Here is a 23,385-nt window from a genome sequence, read left to right as displayed (position 1 = left end):
TTTACAAATAAATGCATCCTTTAATCAAAAGAATTGCCTACGAGTATAGAAAAAAATCAATCGTAAAAAAGAGTGTCAACGGCGAGTCGCAAGCCATAGGTGCAAGCCATCAGCATACTTGGTCGTGTGTTGCTGCAGCGAGAGGAGCTTGTTACGTACCAGTCTATCCAAAAACTTGATCAATTGTGCTGAGGTGCTTAACAAATAGCTCTATCCAACGAGAATATTCCATTCATAGATTTAAATTGTTAACTTATCTATATTTTCAGTAAAAGAAATGAAGTGACTCGAATCTTGATTTTTGTTTCCAGATGTCTTTCTTATTCCCAAACAAAGTTAGAACCAAATTCGCATGGATTAACCCGAACTGAACCGAAACGAATATTGATATAACCGGAAAAGAAAAGCAGATACATTGAACCTGGACGATATAGGGACTCAATCAAGTTCTGTGGTGTTAAAATGTAATCATCCCACTACCCACGCTTCGAATTTTATTCATGTCGTTACTAATTTTGGCATTTTTTGATAATTGGGGGATATCATATCCTTGATTCTTTTTCTTTCTTTGGCTTTTTTTCGTATGATACTTTGATCCAATGTTCATGATTTTGATATCTCTTAAAAAGGGAATCTGCCATTAGTTGGATTAATCTGTCTCCGATATCGACCGTCGAGTTTGACAGTTTACCTAGCTATATAACTTTTTATATATATTGGGTGACCAAAACTGCAATAAACTATATAGTTTCCTATACAATTTAATCCTAATAGGTCCAAAAAATAATAATCTATTCTTTGTGACCATATATAGTTTGAGTCTTTAAGATGGTTATAAGCGTTGGCCAAAATTAATGGGTTTAACAAAGGAATGAACTATATTGGTACTTGGTAGATTCAAATAGTAATTGCTTATTTTGGCATACGTGTTTGATTGTGTGGCGGCCATTGACTTTGGACTTTGGAGAACTAGATGTGGTCCAGAGGAGGCACAAAGAAATGAAATATGACACTTATTACATCGACGTGATTGGTGATGTCACATATCATTTTGTATACTCGAAAATGATATAATACTACTACTCCACGACGTTCACCGGTTTCTATAATTTGAATACAAAAGGACATCAACTTTGGTTTACAACTTTTCATTGATATCTTTTAACACTAAAATATTTAATATTTTTCTATAATTCAATTATGTATTTGAATATTAATATAAAAATATAATGTTAATCAATAAAACTCATGATTTCTTCCTTCAAAACTATCTTCCACCTTTTTAATTTTATTTGATAAAAGGTACCTTAATTACTAGATATTCTCAATGGATATATTCTAAGTTATCATAATGTGGTTTGTTTGTCTTAATTAGCATGGTTTCTAACCTTTTTTGGTGTGTGTTTAGTCATGGTGATGATATTGATAAAAGAGATAGGTCATCTTAATAAACTATATATATATCTATATATATATTTTTAATAAACTATATTAAGCAGGAGTGCAGGACTATAATATATGTTCTTAATCATTAATTCATTATGCCATATTATATGATAACTCTGATAGATTAAGAGATTTCTTAAATTTGAGATATAAAAGATACAGATATGACTACAATATTAACAGATGAAATATACATGCACCAACATAGGTATAAGATTATGTATGGATGTTGCATCTTGTATAGATAAATGTAATTTAAACCCAGAAACATATTAAGCCATTTTAAATGTACTGAACAATATATCTAATTGTCATCATTAGTCTGATATATATATATATACTAGTACTATCACCCGGGCAAGCCCGGTATATTAAATATGTCCGGGTATATTATATAATTTGATGGACTCAAATTCTAATATACACGTAACAAACTGTAAAATTATTAAAAATGTAAAAAAAAATAAGAAAGATAGTTTATCGCAAATTGTAAAAATATACAAATTTGTTTAAATCTAACTACACTTATATTCTCCACAGTTTCGATCTTCCAAGCTCATCTCTAGAATTATCCATTTGTTTTGCACTTCGTGGAGGGATGGTAATATCTGCAACCGTCAATGAGTAATCATCAGTTAATAAACTCAAATTACAACATGTACTCTCCTTCCTGTAATTTTTTAGTGTTCTTGAATCAATTCTATCTCCCATCTCAAATAAATTATGAAATGTTTGGATCAGATTATTTTATTAAGATAAATGAAGATACACAATTGATAAACAAACTAATTGGGTTTAACTTCATGTTTGTGTACCTTATCATCCTGAGAATAACTTCCATGCAAATAATTACTCCATGTTTATCTTTGAAACATTGGAGCTCTAATCTTTTGTTTCTTCAACCTGAATCAATAGAAATAAAGAGAATTAGCATAAGATAAATAAAAATTAATATAAATAAAGATTAGTCACAAACCTGTATAGACTTTTGAGTTTTGGACCTTTGGTTAACTTAGCCTCTGGATATGGCAACCTCTTAAAAACCGATGTAGTGGAAGAAAGACTACCAAAATCCAGATGAAAAATAAAACAAAAATGATCAGATGAATATTAGAAACAAAAAGATGAATAAATTAAAGGTTATGAAGAAAACAAATGAGAATAAAAATTAAAAAGTTGGAGAGGAATACGAAAAGAGATCAAATAGGAAAAGAAAATGAATTGAACGAGACTTAAGTAGGAGATGAAACAGTTATAATTATAAAACCGTTCTGTTTTATCTTGGTTTTTGAACGTGATGATCGTGGTTACACAAATTTAGGTGATTACAGATTTTTTTTAAAATTTAATATTGAAATATAGAAATGGCTTATACATTACGATCATGTTTTTGTTTTTTTTAATTAAAGGACTTTTATTTCTAATTTTAAAAAGAAAAAATCTGATGTGGCTTAATTTGATTGGACAGATAACTTGTGATTTATATGATAAAAGGTATATGTATATTTTATTTATGTATACAATTTTTTTTTTAATTTTGTGTGTTTACACTGTGGGAATTCATATCTAAATTACGTATTTTCTGATAACAGTATCTAATTTCTATTTTAAAGTTGAAAAAAAAAATCGAGATTTAAAAGGGAAAAATTGTGGTCACAAAATATCCTAAACAGTTGCGAAAAAAAATGGAGTGATTGTAAATATACATATTCCGTGCAATTGCAAATATAAGTCTTCAAAATAATAATAATTGTGATTGCATGTTATGCACCACGTGTTGTTACTTTTCTAATACAGTAGACAAAACAGACAAATGATGTCAACAAAATAATGAAGAAAATAACAGAACAAGAGAGATACATTGAACCTGGACACTTTACAATTCCAAAAACCAAAACAAAAAAAAATGGCTATTAAAAGGATCTTCACAACACAGAGAGGGATAACAGTTTTAACACAGAAACAGCAAACACCACAGAAAACACTTTTATTCTTTAAACCACACACAAAAAAAAAAAAACTATTCAATTAAATGGGGAAAGGTGGAGGTTATGCGACGGTGGCGACGAAAGAGGTTGAGGAGCTACGGAGGAGGAACGGAGAGTTGGAGAGAGAAATGGAGGAGATGAAGAAACAGATGGTTCAGCTGTGGCGGCGGACCGTGGTAGCGGAAGAGGCGGAGGAGAGACTCTGCTCGCAACTAGCGGAGCTTGAGGTCGAGTCTCTAGATCAGGCGCGTGACTATCAGTCTCGTATTCTCTGCCTCATGGAGCAAATCTCTCGTCTCTCTTCTTCCTCCCTTGAAGTCGTTGTTACAAATTCATAGCTTGATGGATATCATTATGTATTTTCCATTTAGTTTAATGTTAAAAAAGAATGCAAAGAATTTTTGCATAAAATACTTACAATTTTTCATCATATAAACCTTATAAATTCGTGTCCAAAGAAAAAAAAAATGAACCCATAGTAACAATTTTTTTTCTTTAAATGAGCCCATAGTAACAATTTATTTTTTATGGGGGAAATTGAAATTATAGATTTTTCTTGATTAAAAACAGGGCAATATTGTTTGTTTATCCATGTAACGTTTGTGATTACAGAGATGAGAAGATATTTTGATCCCCGAAATTAATATTTTCCTTCATAATAGAAACGCATTAAAACAAGCCACGATTGTATTCATGTAACTTCAGTGATGACGACAATGAAAGAGACGTGTTAGAGAGTTTCTTCTTTCGTGGTCACACTTATTGTTAACAAAGAGACTTTTTTGATTTAACGATAAAATAATTAAAAGTAAATGAGAGCTTCACAACAGCAACATAAATTAGGTAGAAAGAGCATCAAACTATATTTTAACAAGAGTTTTATCCAATGCCTTTTTTGATGGTTGGCGAGTAAATTTGTATGAACCAACTATATAGATATAATCATCTTATTCTCATACAGAGCATAAATGTGTTTTCATTATTCTGAACCTATATAATCCATTTAGATTGATGACGAGAGTATTTTAAAATTTTAAAGAGAATCAAACATTGCTAGAGTAGTAGCCGAAGAATCCAACAAGAGTTCTTCCTAGCATGAGCATCTAAAAGTACAAAGACATTACATTTGTGTTTGATAGATTCTGGTGATGACCATCTCAAACAAAAGCCTCAGTGACTACTTTCGTTTGCCCTTTATCTCCGGGTCCCTGTACTCCAAACAACAGAGAATAATAATAGCTCGATCAAATTCAAGAATTCTACAGATTCCTCCTATATTTAATCGATGGAATAACAGAGAAATCGGATTCAAACCTCTGGATATGGTCTAGAATCATAAGTCTTGGCCCTGGTGGTATGCTCACATCTCTTAGCGCGCTGGATACAGAATTCACCAACTTTAATAGTTGCTACATAAACAAAATCTTGAATAGGATAATTTAGATTATACCTATCAGTGAGCAATGGCAATGTGGGATCTGTTAAAAGTCCTTTCTTGAAGTTCTTCTCGTATTTTTCTAGACCAAGCTGCACAAGCATAGTTCTTCCTCGTGTGTAAAACGGATCTTCAACGCTCGGTTTAGAGAATCTTTCTCCCAACTGAAGACAGAGAAGGTAAAAACAGGGTTAAGAGCAAATGCTAATAATATATATGGTTTCATGAGTAGCATTGGTGTCAAGTCTCAAATATGATTGACTTGCCTTAAAAAATATCCCTTGGAAAACAGCAAAACCAGCTGCAGTGGTGATTGCGTTCATAGGTTGTCCTTGCAAACCTTGGCTCACCAAAGAGTATGCAAATCCAGACCCTAATGCTGCCACTACGCTGCAAAAGTTAAATTAATACTGTCTTTAACACTCTTCATTCTCAATGATAACCAAACTCTCAAGACTAATCCCAAATTACAAAACCTTATCAAGACATCTACACACATAGATTAACAAATATTAGTGAATGAAGCAGCTCACAGGAATTGAAAACTTACGCAGACTCAATATCCTCTTTGCCTCGAATCCGCTTCATGACTGAAGCAATTCCAGCATTAACACCAGTAATGGCAGCAAAATTGCGAGCCTGAACCCAAGGTCCACCCACAAGTGCCTACAGATTCATTCACAGATCCCAATTCTCACATACCTCAATTACAACATTAACTTTATATGAAAAGATGGGGATAAGGGTTTTATATATGGGAGTGTATTAAAACCTGAGCTTGTTTCATGGAAGCTATGGCTTGAGGGTCAACGCCGCCAGCCTGAGGCATTTCAGGAGAGAGTGTTCCCATGAGACCACCAATGAAAGCTCCTTGGACACCGCTCATGGTTGAGACGACGGCGGCTTCCACTGGTATTGATTGTTTTGATAACCAGGTCTTGAAACCAGTTTCTACTTCTTTGAATTTAACCTGGAACTGCTGAATTGGATTCTGCTGATCGTTGAATAGACTCGCCATCGCCATCATTTCTCCGCCGCTTCTTCTCCGACTCTGATCTCCTCCTCCTCCTCCTCCGCCGCCGCTTACCCCCATATCTATTTCTCTCGTTTCGTTTCTGTTGCGAATTCTGGAGTTTTTGTTTTTTTCTTTCGGTTCTCTGCTTCTCGTCTTATCTCCCTCCTTCCTTCTCATCTCTCCCATTGGGTTATATACGATTTGTTGGGCCTTATCAGGCCCATTTGTCGTCTTTGCCACATTTGCTCAGTTCTGATTTCTGAAAATGCTCATTACTACATTGAAGTTAAATACTACGAGTACAAGAACGTCCAGAACAGAGTGGCAGAATTATGAAGTCTCTCCTACGTTAAATACTACATAGATAGTTCAACAATACTAAGATAAAGTACATCTTCAGACAGAGGAGCTAAGCCTAGTCTCTCTGGAAGAGCACATAAATATTATTGTCTCTTATTGCGTAGTTGAGATAAAGAAAAAAAGTAAGTTATTATAGATGAGATAAAATAAGATAAGCAAAAGACCAACAAATATTTAGTTCATCTCCATTCCATCTCCAGCTTGACTGCAGATTGGGCTCACAGCAGCAAAAGACCTCTCGAAAGGAGAAGAAAGAAACTGGACATCACGCTGAACACGCTTGACACAGCTTTCAGAAGGTTGACTCTCATCATCAAACTTCCTCCGGACTCCTCTAACCGCCTGCTCCTCATCGGAAGAGAGCGGGAATATCCTGCCACTAGCTCGGCACAAAGAGTTATGGTTATCATACAAAATCCTTTGGTTGCAGTTCTTGTCACAGACGTGACTCAACCCAGTTAGTCTGCAACGGTACATATTCCCACAAACATTCTCATTCTCGCATTTCCAATCACACTTGTGACACGGGTCGGGTTCATCGCTACCAAGTATAGCAGACAAGTAAATAACATTGGCCGCAGAACCAACCACTGAAGATTTTCCAAATACCTCCATTGCACTTCACTTCTCAAACCGTCTTCACACTCTACATAACCCACAAAAAAAAAAAAAAACAGAATGAAACGATTAATATCTCTAATTGTCTAGTATGTCTATACACAATTCAACCGCTCAGAATAAACTTGCTCACCGGTCAAGGACTCTGATGGATACTCTCTTGTAGCGTCTTTTCCCTTCAAGAAGTCTTTTTTATTCCTCCTCAGAGGATGATCAGGAGGAAAAAATCTCCGATGACAATCAAACCAACATGTCTTCCTTCCATTCGGTAGATTAAAAAACTTTATATCGTCCATGCAAACTGGACAAGACAATTTACCATGTGTTGTCCATCCAGATAACATGCCATACGCAGGAAAGTCGCTTATCGTCCACATCATCACTGCTTTTAGGTTGAAATTTTGGCCCAAGGACACATCGTATGCATCGACTTCAGTAGACTACAACTCTTTTAACTCATCAATAAGAGGTTGGAGAAAGACATCAAGGCTAGCTCACGGATGGTTTGGACCAGAATTCAGAATTGTAAGAAACAAGTACTCAGCATCCATGCACATACCAGGAGGTAAATTATATGGCGTCAATATCACTGGCCATAATGAATGGTGACGAGACATCCCAAATGGATTGAACCCATCAGTACACAATCCCAAATACACGTTACGTGGTTCTTCAGCAAATTGAGGATTTTGTTCTTGAAAATACTTCCACTCCGCTGCATCAGACGGATGACTCATTTCTCCCACCTTTGCTTGGTGCTCGGCATGCCATCGCATTGCTGCTGCAGTCTTGTGACTCTGATACATTCTCTTCAATCTATCACCAATAGGTAAGTACCACATACGACTATATGGTACTTTGGTTCTGCGTCGGTCATTCTTAGGCTTCCATCTTGGTGCTTCACAAAACAAACATTTTTCTTCCTTTTTGGCATCTTTCCAGAATAACATACAATTGTTTATACAAACATCAATTGTATGATATGGGAGTCCTAAATTGCGCATCAATTTCTCTGTGTCGTAATGAGAACCCGTAGCCTGGTTTCCCTCTGGTAAATAATCACTCAACATTTCACATACTGAATCCACTAACTTTTCACTCATATTATAATCTACCTTATTTTGCATAACTCTAGCAGCTAAAGATAATTGTGACTGACCTTCACGACAACCATCATATATTGGATTTTTTGCACTTTCTAACAAGTCGTAGATTTTTTTTGAATGGTTAAGTACTGGTTCTTCTACACTCTGATAACCCCCATCCCATTGATAGTTATCATCATAACCCACATTAGAAGGAAATGCATCATTCACCATATCCACATATCTATCTTCTACTACATTACCCACTTCCTCACTCCCACTAATAAATGTCGGATCAATAGTACTCGTTCCTATATCCATATTAATTTCTTCCCCATGCTTATACCAAACATAATAATCTGGCATAAACCCATAACTAAAAAGATGATTCCAAATTCTAGTCTCTAGAAAACGCTTCCCGTTTTTGCACCTACTACAAGGACAAAAAAACTTACCCCCGTTTTCTTGTGGAAAAGGCTGGCTATTTGCAAATTGCATGAACTGCTCCATCCCGGCTCTGAACTCTTCTATAAAAATTTTCCGTCATTATAATTGTAACTTCCTGACATTATTATAAATCTCTATATTTGCAACAACGAGTCTTTGCAAATCTCTTTATATGATCTCTTTTTTTTTGTGTTGCTTTGTGTTTCTGTGAGTGAGAAAAACGATTGGTGAGCTCAGTTTATATAGACATATTTAGCGACCAAAAAGTGACTATACTACGCAGTCACCAAATACAAGTACACCTACTTCGAATGCTAAAAACGTGTTTATATACACGTGTTAAGCGACTATTTAGGACTAAATTTTGCGACCCGCCGGAAATGTCGCAAAATAGTCGCCAAATTTCCTACTACTCAAGCAACTATCATTTAGTCGCTAATTTAGCGACTATTTTGCGACACGCCGAAATAGTCGCATTATAGTCGCCAAGTTAACGATTATTCTCATTTCGTCGTTTTTTGTTGCCATTTAGCGACTAATGTAGCGACTAAATTATTTAGTCGCAAATTAGCGACTAAATAGTGACTATTTGAGAATAGTCATAAAGCAGTCGCGAATTAGTGGATATGTAGTCGCTAAATTTAACGACTACGAATATAGTCGCCGATCGTAGTCGGAAAATCTGTGTTTTCTTGTAGTGCGTAAATTTAGAGATTTCTGTGTTTAAAAAGCTTCATTGGTATGGTCAAAAAAGTATGGAAGTTTCGTGGACCTCTCATCTATTGTGCTCTATTTTTAGTCGGTCGACTCGGTCCTAATACTAATACTTCGACGGAGAAATCAGATATATATACTACTACGCACAATATTAATTTAGTTAGGTTTCTTTGATTCTAGTAAATTAGAAAGAAAATATTATTTTGCCATATGTCACGATGCAATATGAAAATAATAATGCAGTTTTTTTTTTGCTAAAACATAGTTTTGCCGAATTACGTTTCATATCGACTTACATTGTGGATTTTGTTTTTTTTTTGTCGAGTGAGGAACCTTTCTTTCTTTTTTCTTTATCTTGTTTATGTTTGTAATACGTTAAGAATGGAGCTAATTAATTAAGTAAATGACAGTGAAGAAGATAAAACTTAAGTGAATAACAATAATGTGACTTATAACGCGCGTTTAAGAAAAAAAAATATAACTCTCAAATAATATAATAAATATATATTCAAAAACGTATCCAGTTTAACCATTTTGGTAAAATTCATCATCTCGTTAATAACCTTAGATCATGTACATATAGAAAATAACATGTTGTAGAAAAAAACACATCTAAAACTGTATCTCACAAGTTAAATGGCAATTTTATTCTTGTTCATCGAATGAATAAAATAGTCTGACAAGTGACAACATGCTTGTTGCAAGTGAGTCGTACATATGCATTAGAATCTGGGACTTTGTGGAAAAAACAAAAAAATGCATTAGAATCTAAGACAATGCACGGAAAAAAAAACTACTACTAACGTAGGATAGTGTGCTCCATGATCGTGTTGACGAGTTCGAGCAAACGAGAAACATTCAAAATCCAAAAAAAAAAAAAAACCCAAAAATGCTCAGAGAAATAAATATAAAAAGGCATTTCCAAAAAAGGTCAAGAAAAGCGAAACTTCCCACAGAACTCACAAACAAAGTGACATGCACCGAAGCTTCCTTTCCCGCTTCATCCACATGTCGTTATTTCATTCGTTTTATGACATTTTTTTTTAATATGGCAACCACTTTCTCAACTTTACCCCTTCCTCTTGCTTTAATATCCCAGAGTCCCAAAAGGGCAAAATCGTACATCAACACCACTAAAACGCGGAACGTACTTGGTATAGCGCGTGTAACACACTAAACCTCTCCACGCGCTGTTATCACCATCACCTCTCTCTTTATAATTTCTTCACAAAAGGAAAAAATCAAAGTTCACATCTTCTTCTCTTCTTCTTCACTTTACCAAAATCACCGATTCGAGCTTTAGGGTTTTTGTTTTCTGATATATTTTTTTTTATTGCTATCTTCTTCATCTTCTTCGTGATACCTTCGAATCGTATCTCTGATACTATCTATATAAACAATAATTCTGATTCGTAGTATCTGAGAATCTTCTTCAATCTTTGGGGTTCGATTCGTTCATAACAAAAAAGCCGATTCAATGAATCAGAATCTTGAAGTTCTATCAATGGATTCATTACCAGTTGGATTAAGATTCCGTCCAACTGACGAGGAGCTCGTCCGTTACTATCTCCGTAAAAAGATCAACGGCCACGATGGCGACGTTAAAGCTATCCGTGAGATCGATATTTGCAAATGGGAGCCTTGGGATTTACCTGGTAAACCCTTCTTCTTCTTCTGCTTCTTCTTAGAAATGTTGTAACTTTGGCGAAATCTTGAATTAGTTCCGATGTTTTTTTTATAAAGTCAGTAACTTTTAGGACTTTAGAATCTGTTTGATATAAGTTTAGTTTTGGTGACTTAGAGATTTGATTTTGTTGTTTGTTGTTTGTAGATTTTTCTGTGATAAAAACAAAAGACTCAGAGTGGCTCTTCTTCTGTCCATTGGACCGGAAGTATCCTAACGGAAGTAGACAGAACAGGGCAACTGTGGCAGGCTACTGGAAGGCGACAGGGAAAGACCGGAAGATTAAAAACGGTAAGACTAAGATTATCGGTGTGAAGAGAACTCTTGTTTTCCACGCTGGTCGTGCTCCTAAAGGAACAAGAACCAATTGGGTTATTCATGAGTATCGTGCCACGGAGAATGATCTTAGCGGTACTAATCCTGGCCAGGTAAATAATAATGCACACTCTGTAGATCTGTGACAGTTTGGAAAACTAATTTAGCTATGGAATCTTGATCGTTGTGATTGTGTTGATATATGCAGAGTCCGTTTGTGATATGCAAGTTGTTCAAGAAACAAGAACTGCATTTAGCAGAAGAAGATTCCAAGTCGGATGAGGTTGAACCTGCTGTCTCGTCTCCAACTGTTGAAGTATCTGAGGTCACTAAAACAGAAGACGTGAAGCCTTATGACATTGCAGAGTCTTCTCTTGTAATCTCTGGCGATTCTCATAGTGACGCCTGTGATGAGGCTACAACTGCCGAGGTGAAGACATTTTCTTAGTTATTTTTTTCTTAGATGATTGTCTTTGTGTCGGTTTGAAAACTAAATACTTTTTGTTTTTGACATGCAGCTTGTAGATTTTGATTGGTATCCGGAACTGGATTCCCTTGATTGCAAGCTCTTCTCCCCATTACACTCTCAATTCCAATGCGAGCTTGGTGGATCCACATTTCAGCCTGGCTCAAGTAATTTTTCAGGGAATGAGGCCAGCAACTTCCAAGTTCAGACTCAGTATGGTACAAATGAAGTAGATACATATATATCCGAGTTTCTTGATTCGATTCTTCAGAGCCCAGACGAGGATCCAGAGAAGCATAAGTATGTTTTGCAGAGTGGCTTTGATGGCGCAACACCAGATCAGGTACATGAAGTTTCCTCAAAACTCATAATATTGTATCATTTTTTTTTTAATTCATTAAGAAAACTGATACCATAATTAACTCTTATTAATCTACTTGATTGCAGGTTGCGCCAGCTTATCAGCAGGGCTCAGCAGTTGGCATGAGCAACGATGTTTCAGTAACGGGGATCCAGATTAGGAGTCGGCAGGCACAATTCTCTGGTTGCACCAATGAGTATATAGCGCAGGGAAATGGCCCAAGAAGGCTACGTCTGCAAACTAACCTTAATGGGATTGACTCGAAGAGAGAGGTGAGAATAACACCCACCTTCTCATGAATTACTCTATTTCTTGGTTTCACGTAGCAAATTGGAATCGAACTGTGACACTAATATCTTAATGCTACGCAGGCTGAGGACACAGTTGGAGAAAGTATGAATAAAGGCTGCAGAAAGCTAATGAGAACAAAGAACAAAACCGGCTTTGTGTTTAAAAGGATTATGCCTCTGAAATGTTCTTACGGAGGGCTTCTTAGGGCGGCGGTAGTTGCAGTTGTGTTCTTGATGTCAGTCTGCAGTCTAACCGTTGACTTCAGAGCATCCGCAATGCCATGATAACTGGAACTTGCATCTGCATACCTTGAGAACTGGAACTTTCTTTTGTATATATAGTGCTCGAACCTGGATTTTGCTTTTGTTGTTGGTTTCAGGCTTTCGCTTTAACCGGTACCAGTTTGTAGGTTTACATGTAGTTTTAGGCTTGTAAACGTTATGACCTTATGCTATGAAGAGACAAAGGTCATGTTCGTTTGGTGAACCAGATGCAATATCTGGATGCAAATGTTTATTATTGTTCGTTTAGTAACAATTAGGAACTCATCTAGATACAATATCTGGATATATTTTAAAAATTCATCCAAAAAAACTGAATTTCTGGATGAGATTTTTTAGAGAGTTTGGATGAGATAAATTTATCCATAATTTGTAAAAGTTAAAAATACACCTATTTTAATTAAATAATTACAAAATATTTTTTCTCAATTCTAATATACATACAACTCTAAAATTCCAATTCTTCACCCACCAGCCTGCAAAATTTCATTTTTCCCTAAAACCGCAAAATCTCGTTTTTCCGCCAAAACCGCAAAATTTCGCTTTTCCCGTCAAACCGCAAAATCTTGTTTTCCTACCAAAAAACACAAAAACATGAAAACTCGTTTTCCCGCCAAAACCGAAAAATTACGTTTTCCCGTCAAAACCGCATAGTTACGTTTCTCGTCAAAACCGCAAATTACGTTTTCCCGCCAAAAATGCAAAATTATGTTTTCCCGTCAAAACCGCAAAGTTATGTTTCCCGCCAAACTCGCGAAATCTCGTTTTCCCGCCAAAACTGCAAAATCTCGTTTTTCCGCCAAAACCGCAAAATTATGTTTTTCCGCCAAAATCTCGTTTTTCCGCCAAAATCGCAAAATCTCGTTTTTCTGCCAAAACCACAAAATCTATTTTTCCGCCAAAACCGCAAAATTACGTTTTTCGGCAAAAAAATGCAAAATTTTATTTTCTCGCCAAACTCGCAAAATCTTGTTTTCCCGCCAAAACTGCAAAATTTTGTTTTTCTACCAAAAACACAAAATCTCATTTTTAAATATTTATTTAATATATATGAAAATGACCAAAAAAACATAAGTAAATTTAAACCACTAAAACATATTCAACATAAAATAAAGAGCTTTTTAGTATTTTACATATATTGTATCCAGATACATATATCAAATTACAAAACAAACATAATTGAATCGAAATACAATTTATGGATACATGAACCAATAACACAAACGAACATCATCTAAATGTTGCATCCAGATACTGCGTCTTGATACTGTATCTAGATATTTTGTCTAGTTCACCAAACGATCAGGGCCCAATAACCTCTAGTTGTACTTGTTTGACTTATTAGAGTTGTTACATAATTAAAGGTTATGCTTAATCATATTTTCCTTTGGACTCTTTGACGATGAAGATATATTACATACAGTGGCAAACAATGATGATCAGTGCCCGCTTAAACATATTACATGCTCGTGGGCAAAAAAAAAAAAAAAATACCCCTTAATCATTAAAAAACTTATTATTTTTTTTTAGATTTTTTTGGTTTATATATATATATATATATATATATATATTTGTTTTGTGCCCTTCTAGCTTACAAATATTTTTTTGTGCCCCTTTAATTTACAAATTTTATTTTTAATGCTCTTTTAACTTATAATTTTTTTTTGGTGCCCATTTTTTTATATGTATATGTCCCTTTAATCTATGTACCCGGGGCGGTCGCACTGCCCGCCCTCCTAGTTAAGCCGACACTGATGATGATGATACCTTCAATATAAGAAGATCTTCAAACTAAACCAAGATTTCAAAATTAGTTGATATATATACTGTATTTTTTATGATAAAGCGTAAAGAAGAATCTTCTGAGAACAAACGAACCTCAACTAATTCATTGATTGTTAAGACCTTGGTTCAACTAATTCATTCAACTATTTCATTATATGCACAAGAAAGTTTAGACGACAACAACAGAGAGAAAAATAAAGAGTAAAAACATGTCATCTCACCTTGTACAAAACTCTTACAAATGAGATGACAAGTCGTATAAATGAGACTTGTCATTTATGACTTTTATCACAATCATCATTGCGTAAGAGATGAGGGCAAAAATTGTGGATTCTAGCCAAGATTGAACATTATGGTTCAACGCATTCATATGGCACCACCATATATGGTTTCCACACACTCGAGGAAGTTCGTTAACGTGACCCCAACCAATAGATTCACATTTTCCTTGAGAAAATCCACTTCTCGTTGACATTTGAGTATACTCAACCGCACAAAGAAGACCATCCGTACAAAGATGACTGGGAAGAGGTGAAGTCTCCAGCGAGATGGCAGTTTCGAAAGCGATAAAACGTCGTGGTCCCGTGGATCAGAATAAACGGCGCCTCTATGAATCAGAATTAAAATCGTAGACATCAATTTTAACACGTGTTAGCACAAATTTAATGATATTTTATTAATTTCAACATGTCCTTTTTATAACCCATTTACTATATAACTGCATTATATAGTATTTTAAACTTTTTTAATTTTACATATTCGTAATATTTTAAATTTATTAAGTTTATATATATTAATTATAATATTTAAATAAATATCGAAGTTCTACTTAGTTAAGAATCAAAGCTCACAGATTTTGGACAATTAAATTGTTGTTTTCTTTAGATGCAAATGATTAATAGATATATTATTTTCAAAACACAATAGAATATGTGGTAAATATATCATAGTTTTTGTTTCCATATTTATTTTGCTGTAATTTTTTTACTTGGAATGCAATGTAAAATATTTAGGAAACAAAAGCTGAAGTAATGCTATTTTAGAATTTTTGGAGGCATTAACTTTGTGAAAGTACAAATAAAAGGGTAAAATCTAAAATTTTAATAATGTATGTATAGATATAAAATAATCAAATTATGTGTAAAATTCTGCCAAAAAAAGAAATAGCCTCGAATGGGTTGTGTTTAAAATCTAAAAGGCCCAAATTTAAAAGCCCATTAAGAAAACGAATAGCACGTGAGCAGCACAAGCAAAGCGCTTCTTCTTCTTCTCCAGTCTTTTTCGTTTACTGGGAATAGATTTTAAACAAAATAATGAAGTAAAAAAAAAAAAAGGTTTCACTTTCAGCTATGGCGATTTCGCCTTCCTAATTTAGCGCGGCCTACTCACTAGTCTTCTCTGCGGTCTCCGCGTTGCTTCTGTTTCGTTTCCAGTATCGATTTCGTTGATTGAGGACCTCACTGTGTAAGTCTCGAGAGCCTGAGTATTTATTCCCGCTTGATTCAAAAAAAAACTTAATTCAGTCACAAGTGTTTTTGCTTGATCCCATCTTCAATAGTTCTTGTAGTTGGAACCATCAAATATAGCCTCTTAATTTGATTATTTCTTTTTCAACTACCAACGGAGAGCAGTGAATTAGGGCTTTTGCGAAAAATGGGGTCAGAGGGAAACATGAAGAACTCGGTTGTGACACAAGTAAGCATTGGTGGATTTGGTGAGTCCACTACTGCTAAACAACTTACAGATTACCTCGAAGACGAAGTAGGACTTGTTTGGCGATGCAGATTAAAGAACTCTTGGACTCCCCCTGGGTCTTACCCTAATTTCGAAATCGCAGACACTTCAAAAATCCCCAAAATCGATGATTACAAGAAAGTGGAGCCTCATGCGTTTGTCCATTTCGCTATTCCCGAATCAACAGAACGTGCCATGGATGCTGCAGGGCAATGCAAGCTCATCCTCGATGGGCAGCCGTTAAAAGTCAGCTTGGGTCCTAAGAACCCATATACACTTAACCAGAGAAGAAGAACGACTACACCTTATAAGTTGACTGGTGTTTCGATTGAGATTGGGACTTTGGTTTCCCGGGATGAGTTTCTTGTTTCATGGAGAGCTGAAGGGGTTGATTTCCTTGTAGATCCTTTTGACAACACTTGCAAGTTTTGCTTCAGGAAGAGCACTGCGTTCTCTTTCAAGGACGCAGTGATGCATGCTGTGATAAATTGTGATTATAAGTTGGAGTTGTTGGTGAGAGACATAAGAACAGTAAGGCAGTATAAGAATTTGCATGGCTTTGTGCTTCTTTTGCAGCTGGCTTCGTCACCCCGTGTCTGGTACAGAACTGCTGATGATGATATTTACGAGACTGTTCCTTTTGATCTCTTGGATGATGATGACCCTTGGATCCGTACCACTGATTTTACTCAAGTTGGGGCGATCGGTCGATGTCTTTCTTATCGAGTGCTCATATCTCCTCGGTATGAGAAGAAGTTGACAACAGCGTTAGATTATCTAAGGATGCGGAGAGTGCAAGAGGAACGTGTGAGGTGGCCTCCTCGGATCCGTGATGAGCCCTCTTTTGGGGAGCCTGTGTCAGATCATTTCTTCTGCATTCATCACAAGGAAGGAATCTCCTTTGAGATCATGTTCCTAGTAAACTCGGTATTGCACAGAGGGGTTTTTAACCAGTTTCAGTTGACTGAGCGTTTCTTTGATCTTCTCAGAAACCAACCCAGAGATGTCAATATAGCTTCTCTCAAGCATCTCTGTACCTATAAAAAACCAGTTTTTGATGCGTACAAGAGGTTGAAGCTTGTTCAGGAATGGATTCAGAAAAATCCAAAGCTTTTAGGGAGTCATGAACAATCTGAGGATATCTCTGAGATCAGAAGGTTAGTTATTACCCCAACCAGAGCCCATTGCCTACCCCCAGAAGTTGAGCTCTCCAACAGGGTTCTCAGGAAATACAAAGCTGTTGCTGAAAGATTTTTGCGCGTAACTTTCATGGATGAAAGTATGCAGACTATAAATTCTAATGTTCTCTCTTACTTTGTTGCTCCTATTGTGAAGGATCTGACATCAAGCTCTTTCTCTCAGAAGACTTACGTTTTCAAAAGAGTGAAGAGCATATTAACCGATGGGTTTAAACTATGTGGTAGAAAATATAGTTTTCTAGCATTCTCCGCCAATCAACTGAGAGACCGCTCTGCATGGTTCTTTGCTGAAGACGGGAAAACAAGAGTGTCAGATATAAAAACATGGATGGGGAAGTTCAAAGACAAGAATGTGGCAAAATGTGCTGCTAGGATGGGACTGTGCTTCTCCTCCACATATGCCACTGTAGATGTCATGCTTCACGAGGTTGACACCGAGCTTCCAGACATTGAGAGAAATGGGTATGTTTTCTCTGATGGAATTGGTACAATCACACCTGACCTCGCTGACGAAGTAATGGAGAAACTTAGGTTGGATGTGCACTACACCCCTTGTGCTTATCAGATACGTTACGCAGGTTTCAAAGGAGTTGTTGCTCGTTGGCCATCAAAAGGTGATGGAATCCGGCTAGCTCTTCGAGACAGTATGAAGAAGTTCAATTCCAAACATACTATCTTGGAGATCTGTTCCTGGACGAGGTTTCAACCTGGATTCTTAAATCGGCAGATAATTACTCTCCTTTCTGTACTAGGTGTTCCGGATGAAATATTCTGGGATATGCAGGAATCCATGCTCTGTAAACTGAACCGCATCCTTGATGATACAGATGTTGCATTTGAAGTTCTCACAGCATCATGTGCTGAACAGGGAAACACTGCAGCTATCATGCTAAGTGCAGGTTTCAAACCAAAAACTGAGCCACATCTACGTGGAATGTTGTCTTCAGTCAGAATTGCACAACTCTGGGGTCTCAGAGAAAAATCACGTATTTTTGTTACTTCAGGAAGGTGGCTAATGGGTTGCCTTGACGAAGCAGGGATACTTGAACAGGGCCAATGCTTTATCCAAGTCTCAAAACCGTCTATAGAAAATTGTTTCTCCAAACATGGGTCTCGTTTTAAGGAGACAAAGACAGATCTGCAAGTAGTTAAAGGCTATGTAGCCATTGCCAAGAATCCTTGTCTTCACCCAGGGGATGTAAGGATTTTAGAAGCTGTTGATGTACCCCAGCTGCATCACATGTATGACTGCCTTATTTTCCCTCAGAAAGGTGATAGGCCCCATACAAACGAAGCTTCTGGCAGTGACCTTGACGGGGACTTGTACTTTGTGGCTTGGGATCAGAAACTCATCCCTCCTAGCAAAAAAAGCTTTCCGGCCATGCATTATGATGCAGCTGAAGAGAAGAGTTTAGGCCGTGCTGTCAACCACCAGGTCAATATCTGCTTCCCACTTTTGTTCCGTTTAAGCAGAAATGATGACGCTTGAGATAAGATAGATATAGGTGATTCCAGTATAACTCTCTGATTTTTCTAAAAGTGCTGGACTGTTTGTTTTTGGATGCTTCGTAGTGATTATTTGTGCTTGCTTCTGAGCTCATGCATTGGATGGTATGGGTTATTAACAACATACTGTGTCCATCCTGCAGGAGCTACGATGATGACATATAAGAAAATTTTGTCATATATTGCTGATTCTGATTTGATTTTTCGGCATGCCTAACTGTGACTATTTAGCTATTATCAAGTGCAGTATCATGATGCTAGCGTCTGTCAATTCTTTGTTTAATTTCTTTTCTTGTAACCTGCAAAACAAGTCTTGGGTAATTCTTTTGTTACAGGATATAATAGATTTCTTTGCAAGAAACATGGCAAATGAGCATTTGGGTACAATTTGCAATGCACACGTCGTTCATGCTGATAGAAGTGAGTATGGAGCCATGGACGAAGAATGTATGCTACTGGCAGAATTAGCTGCCACTGCAGTTGATTTCCCGAAGACAGGGAAAATTGTGTCAATGCCCTTCCACCTAAAACCAAAACTCTACCCAGATTTCATGGGGAAAGAAGACTACCAAACTTACAAGTCGAACAAAATCTTGGGTCGTCTTTACAGAAGGGTAAAACAAGTGTATGATGAAGATGCAGAAGCTTCTTCAGAAGAAATCCCAGACCCTAGTGACATCCCTTATGACACTGATCTTGAAATACCTGGATTCGCAGAGTTGATCCCCGAGGCATGGGGTCACAAATGTTCTTACGACGGGCAGCTCATTGGTCTTCTTGGGCAATATAAGGTCCAGAAAGAGGAAGAGATTGTGACGGGCCATATCTGGTCGATGCCTAGATACGCTAGTAAGAAACAAGGGGAATTGAAAGAAAGATTGAAGCATTCTTATAACTCCCTCAAAAAGGAGTTCAGAAAAGTATTCGAGGAAACAATCCCGGACCAGGAAAATCTCAGCGATGAGGAAAAAAACATCTTGTATGAGAAGAAGGCTTCAGCTTGGTATCATGTCACTTACCATCCCGAGTGGGTGAAGAAGTCTTTAGAGCTGCAAGATCCAGATGAGTCGTCTAGTCATGCGGTGATGCTGAGTTTTGCTTGGATTGCAGCTGATTACCTTGCAAGAATCAAAGTCCGGTCACGGGAAATGGAAAATATCGACTCAGCCAAGCCTGTTGATTCTTTGGCCAAGTTTCTTGCTCAACGTCTCTAAAAGGTAATGTTCGAAGCCGTAAGGCCACTCTGCCATGTATCTGTGGAAATTCACAGATACTCCAATATTTGTAAGCTAGTTTTGAATGTGCTATTCTGGAAACTTTGTGTGTGATGAATTCAGGATTTAAACAGCTCAACTGTTTGCCGTTGTTTGTGGTTATGTATTTTACTAAACTTTCGTTTCAATTTTATTACATGGGTTGATAATACTAGTTATCAATACATTATTATTAGTTTCTGAATATAGCAACTTTACATTCTATATAACATGAAGGCAGAGTTCTGCATTTTTCAAGAAATGTAGAATCGCTTTATGAATAGCAACTCTGGCTTCATGTTACAGAGGCTGTCCACTGATCCACCTTTGGAACATGATATAACTCTCCTCTGGTTTATACTCTGGTGTGTGTCCTCCTCCCTATAATCAAAGCCCACAAATCAATTAAGAAATATAATGTCTAAACATTGAGTAAATATTCAGTAGAGGGAAAAAGACTTGCTTTGATTGTAGCAAATGTCATCTTATTGGCATAAGTCCTCGTGTATCTACAACAAAGAAAACGCGAGTTTAATGAATGAGCTCAAACAAACAGTAGATTGAGTTCATCCTATAAATAAATAAATAAACGAATGGTAGCAATACCCCGCGATCTGATCGCCTATCATCCAAGGTCTCCAGTCATCAATGATAGAATAATTAAGAGACCTAATCCAAGCTTGCGTACCAAGGAAAGGCACCATCATGTCGTGGTCACCACTGTCCACCCAAAAAAAACCACAAAAAAAGTGTTGAACCCTGAAGCACTCTTTCAAAAGGAAGAGGTTATAATTAAAAATCTGACCTGAAGATTAGAGAAGGATAGCCATCGATGCTGTTATTCATATGGTACGGTACACTGCTTTTAATGTCATGAGTGTATGGTATCTCCCAATTACAACGCACCCACTCCCCTATACTCCCCTGCAATATCATAGATCCTCCTAAAGTGTTTGACACTTTGTTACCAATAACCTGAATATATTGACATTTTTTCATGTATAATACCTTATTGACATGAAGAGCGCTACGCACATTCTCGTCATTGGCCCAGTAGGTTGTTAACAAAGACCGATACGCCTGTAAACGCAACCTTGTTAAATACTTTTTTTTTTCTTAGTGGTTCAAAGAAGACAAGATGGATTACTTACATAGCAATCAAGAGATGTCTCTTCACAGTTTGGCGTTAGTATAAGTGGTTGGTTTATTCTGTCAATGCACTATAAATAACCACAAAATTCTGAATATTAAAGATGAGTTTTACTAGGTAGACATAACATAACTACATCAATTAAATTTTCCAAAGAGTTTGTGAGTGTGTGTGTACCTTTTCATATTCTTCCACGAGTTTCAAGCATTCTGTGTTACGTGGATCAACATTTATATATTCTCCCTTGCATATTCTCTTCATTGACTGCAAGAAAAGAAGAGTTTTGAACTGATTGTAATCAACTTTCATTGTGGGGATGGATAAGAAACAAAAAAAAGCATGTCAGGTTTCATATATACCTCATAGAGTTCATCTGAGATCAGTGCCATTCCATGAGCATATGGGATACGATGGTTTTTATCCATTTCACTTTCTGTGGAGGGGTTTCCAAGAACATAGCCCTGTTTTTGTCAGTGTACCAAGGACGACAGCTATCAATTTTTTAACGCTCCATAAAGTATATTATATAGTAGAAGCAAAATACAAACGAACCTGAAGATTTATTGGAGGTTTGCAACATAAATAATTTCCTGCATCAAAGTGCATATACTTTGATAAAGAAACGAGCTAGATTCAAAGAAAAGGGCTTGGAGATTGATATGCAAAAATAAGATGGCTCATACCTTTTGAGACTTCTTGAACGATTGCCGGGATGACCATACCGGAATAAGAATCTCCACCGACATAGAAAGGGTTGGAGAGAAACTCTTGATGCTTACCTAGCCACTGCACAACTACCAAAAATTAAATTAATACTTCTAAAGGTTCTATGCATAAAGAAGATATGTTTCTCAAGAAATTAACAATTGTGTTAGTCTTTTGACCTTGTAAAGAAACTCATGGATCCTCTTGGCTTCTCCTGAATCACTGGGTTTATTAACAAGTTGAGTTCTTGAGTAGGAGAAGCCAGTTCCAACGGGCTGATCCAAATATATTATACTCGAAACCTGAGAAAAAAAAAGGATGCACAACTTCAACGACCAAAGCATTTTACCATTGGGTTTGAGATCGTAATATGAGTACGTACAAACAAATTGTACTACCTTAGTCCATGAATATGTTGTAGAGACCAAAGAAGGAAGGGTTCCATTGTAAACCTCACGCTTTACAGTCAAAGGCCCTGATTCAAACATGAGGATGAAGCTTAAAGGAAACCAATCTGAACTCTAGTACTTACTTGTGAGAAAAGATTGGACCACAAAATGGAACAGCTGATTTTGCTAATTAAGGCTTAATTAAGGTGTGTTTTGTGACTTTGTCTAATCTAAAAAGTAAAAACGTATGAAAGTTGGCATCTTTGGCGGTTTGAAAAAGTACACGAGATCCACTGTTGTCTACGTAAAACAAAACAGAGAGGATGTGGATGTGTGCTATTTACACGTCGTTTTGTCTGACTCTCTATGTGATCTTATCATTTCATATGGTTCTGTTTTAACACAAGTGTTTATTATACTGTATCAAAAAAGAATAAGATGAGTAGAAAGAATGATGGTTGAAGGTATAATAACCATTCTCATAAAGAAGACCAGAGATAGAAGAGCAGCCAGGTCCTCCACTTAACCAGAGAAGAAGAGGATCTTCTTCTGGATTCCTCTCGGATTTGATGAAATAATAAAACAGTTGCACTTCCTCTTCCTCACCGACACCAATATACCTTTTTTCATACACACACACTATTAGAGTAATCTCCAAACACTAAGATTTTATATTATTAATCACACGAGGAAAAAGAAAAGAACAAACCCGGTTTCGAGCTCAAAGGGAAGGAGACCATCAAAACCAGGAAGAGACTTAACGATAGAGGCAGAATCAGTAGGCTGACTGTAGAAAAAGATAAGGAGAGTAAGAAGAAGAAGACGAAGCAGAACAGAGGAGGAAACGTAGTCGTTAGCCATTCGTGTTTTTTTTATAATAATGCCCTGAAGGACAATTATTGAACCCTTTATAGTAGTAATCAAAACAACAAAATAACTAAAAGGCCCCTAACAGTAGAATTAAGAATTGTCTAAATTAAACACATTTTCTTATGAGGAAAAAAAAAAGATTGCGTACCGTGTATCACTTTTGTTCTTCTGATCAGTGGTCTCTCTTGGTTTCATAATCCGTACGTCTTCCGACTCTAGGACAACAGTATCAATTCTTAGTATAGAATGACTTTTGGTCGTTGTTAGTTATTGAGCTTTTTTAGG

General features: G+C 36.5%; 5 protein-coding genes, 1 long non-coding RNA gene and 1 other non-coding gene across 10 annotated transcripts; 3 read left to right on the top strand and 4 right to left on the bottom strand.

The window, feature by feature from the left end:
- Positions 1-1,902: 1,902 nt before the first annotated feature.
- On the bottom strand, positions 1,903-2,761 carry LOC147942687 (uncharacterized). Its single transcript, XR_015559571.1, has 3 exons — positions 2,423-2,761; positions 2,262-2,349; positions 1,903-2,054 (listed from the first exon to the last, which is right to left on the bottom strand). It is a non-coding gene; the product is annotated as an uncharacterized LOC147942687 (long non-coding RNA).
- Positions 2,762-3,377: 616 nt separating this feature from the next.
- LOC104791181 (protein RESPONSE TO LOW SULFUR 3) lies at positions 3,378-3,864 on the top strand. Its single transcript, XR_015559593.1, has one exon. It is a non-coding gene; the product is annotated as a protein RESPONSE TO LOW SULFUR 3 (transcript).
- Positions 3,865-4,413: 549 nt separating this feature from the next.
- LOC104791180 (chloroplastic import inner membrane translocase subunit HP30-1) lies at positions 4,414-6,054 on the bottom strand. Its single transcript, XM_010517005.3, has 6 exons — positions 5,642-6,054; positions 5,420-5,535; positions 5,136-5,259; positions 4,885-5,033; positions 4,749-4,811; positions 4,414-4,642 (listed from the first exon to the last, which is right to left on the bottom strand). The coding sequence occupies exons 1-6, from the start codon at positions 5,960-5,962 to the stop codon at positions 4,612-4,614; spliced, it is 804 nt and encodes a 267-aa protein (XP_010515307.1). The 5' UTR covers positions 5,963-6,054; the 3' UTR covers positions 4,414-4,611.
- Positions 6,055-6,418: 364 nt separating this feature from the next.
- Positions 6,419-6,859, bottom strand: LOC104791179 (uncharacterized). Its single transcript, XM_010517004.2, has one exon. The coding sequence runs from the start codon at positions 6,857-6,859 to the stop codon at positions 6,419-6,421; it is 441 nt and encodes a 146-aa protein (XP_010515306.1).
- Positions 6,860-10,296: 3,437 nt separating this feature from the next.
- LOC147942686 (NAC domain-containing protein 62-like) lies at positions 10,297-12,787 on the top strand. The gene is made up of 6 exons (XM_087453168.1): positions 10,297-10,766; positions 10,943-11,223; positions 11,319-11,540; positions 11,629-11,919; positions 12,024-12,209; positions 12,309-12,787. The coding sequence occupies exons 1-6, from the start codon at positions 10,589-10,591 to the stop codon at positions 12,510-12,512; spliced, it is 1,362 nt and encodes a 453-aa protein (XP_087309294.1). The 5' UTR covers positions 10,297-10,588; the 3' UTR covers positions 12,513-12,787.
- Positions 12,788-15,567: 2,780 nt separating this feature from the next.
- On the top strand, positions 15,568-20,156 carry LOC104791175 (RNA-dependent RNA polymerase 6). 2 transcript variants are annotated; one of them, XM_087453164.1, is made up of 3 exons: positions 15,568-15,758; positions 15,921-18,662; positions 19,069-20,156. In XM_087453164.1, exons 2-3 carry the CDS (start codon positions 15,948-15,950, stop codon positions 19,945-19,947), a joined length of 3,594 nt encoding a protein of 1,197 aa, XP_087309290.1. In that variant the 5' UTR covers positions 15,568-15,758; positions 15,921-15,947; the 3' UTR covers positions 19,948-20,156. The 2 variants fall into 2 exon arrangements, with proteins under 2 accessions (XP_087309290.1, XP_087309289.1); XM_087453163.1 differs by having other exon boundaries at positions 15,582-15,758; positions 15,926-18,662.
- Positions 20,114-23,174, bottom strand: LOC104791176 (serine carboxypeptidase-like 7). Of its 3 annotated transcripts, none has more exons than XM_010517002.2 (14): positions 22,940-23,174; positions 22,705-22,850; positions 22,240-22,316; positions 22,021-22,143; positions 21,820-21,922; positions 21,689-21,726; positions 21,496-21,597; positions 21,314-21,400; positions 21,138-21,206; positions 20,995-21,066; positions 20,792-20,910; positions 20,593-20,706; positions 20,450-20,495; positions 20,114-20,367 (listed from the first exon to the last, which is right to left on the bottom strand). In XM_010517002.2, exons 1-14 carry the CDS (start codon positions 23,089-23,091, stop codon positions 20,287-20,289), a joined length of 1,329 nt encoding a protein of 442 aa, XP_010515304.1. In that variant the 5' UTR covers positions 23,092-23,174; the 3' UTR covers positions 20,114-20,286. The 3 variants fall into 3 exon arrangements, with proteins under 3 accessions (XP_010515304.1, XP_087309293.1, XP_087309291.1); XM_087453167.1 differs by having other exon boundaries at positions 20,114-20,363; positions 20,446-20,495; positions 22,940-23,172; XM_087453165.1 differs by having other exon boundaries at positions 22,021-22,316; positions 22,940-23,172.
- Between the last annotated feature and the right edge of the window lie 211 nt (positions 23,175-23,385).

This window comes from Camelina sativa, chromosome 6 (assembly GCF_030686135.1).
Source record: "Camelina sativa cultivar CO46 ecotype springtype chromosome 6, ASM3068613v1".
In the NCBI taxonomy this organism is placed as follows: Eukaryota; Viridiplantae; Streptophyta; class Magnoliopsida; order Brassicales; family Brassicaceae; genus Camelina; species Camelina sativa.
The sequence above is the reverse complement of the archived record's forward strand: the minus strand, read 5'-3'. Positions and strand labels throughout refer to the sequence as shown.

Excerpts from the sequence above, each read along its gene's own strand:
- LOC104791180 (XM_010517005.3), bottom strand. The coding sequence starts at position 5,962 with ATGGGGGTAAGCGGCGGCGGAGGAGGAGGAGGAGGAGATCAGAGTCGG. Across the intron at positions 5,536-5,641 it reads CTTCCATGAAACAAGCTCAG|GCACTTGTGGGTGGACCTTG; the intron begins GTTTTAATACAC and ends ATGAATCTGTAG. Across the intron at positions 5,034-5,135 it reads TCCAAGGGATATTTTTTAAG|TTGGGAGAAAGATTCTCTAA; the intron begins GCAAGTCAATCA and ends CTCTGTCTTCAG.
- LOC104791179 (XM_010517004.2), bottom strand. The coding sequence starts at position 6,859 with ATGGAGGTATTTGGAAAATCTTCAGTGGTTGGTTCTGCGGCCAATGTT.
- LOC147942686 (XM_087453168.1), top strand. The coding sequence starts at position 10,589 with ATGAATCAGAATCTTGAAGTTCTATCAATGGATTCATTACCAGTTGGA. Across the intron at positions 11,541-11,628 it reads ATGAGGCTACAACTGCCGAG|CTTGTAGATTTTGATTGGTA; the intron begins GTGAAGACATTT and ends TTTGACATGCAG. Across the intron at positions 12,210-12,308 it reads GGATTGACTCGAAGAGAGAG|GCTGAGGACACAGTTGGAGA; the intron begins GTGAGAATAACA and ends AATGCTACGCAG.
- LOC104791175 (XM_087453164.1), top strand. The coding sequence starts at position 15,948 with ATGGGGTCAGAGGGAAACATGAAGAACTCGGTTGTGACACAAGTAAGC. Across the intron at positions 18,663-19,068 it reads GCCGTGCTGTCAACCACCAG|GATATAATAGATTTCTTTGC; the intron begins GTCAATATCTGC and ends CTTTTGTTACAG.
- LOC104791176 (XM_087453165.1), bottom strand. The coding sequence starts at position 23,091 with ATGGCTAACGACTACGTTTCCTCCTCTGTTCTGCTTCGTCTTCTTCTT. Across the intron at positions 21,401-21,495 it reads TCTCAGATGAACTCTATGAG|TCAATGAAGAGAATATGCAA; the intron begins GTATATATGAAA and ends CTTTTCTTGCAG. Across the intron at positions 21,207-21,313 it reads TCGTGGAAGAATATGAAAAG|TGCATTGACAGAATAAACCA; the intron begins GTACACACACAC and ends GGTTATTTATAG.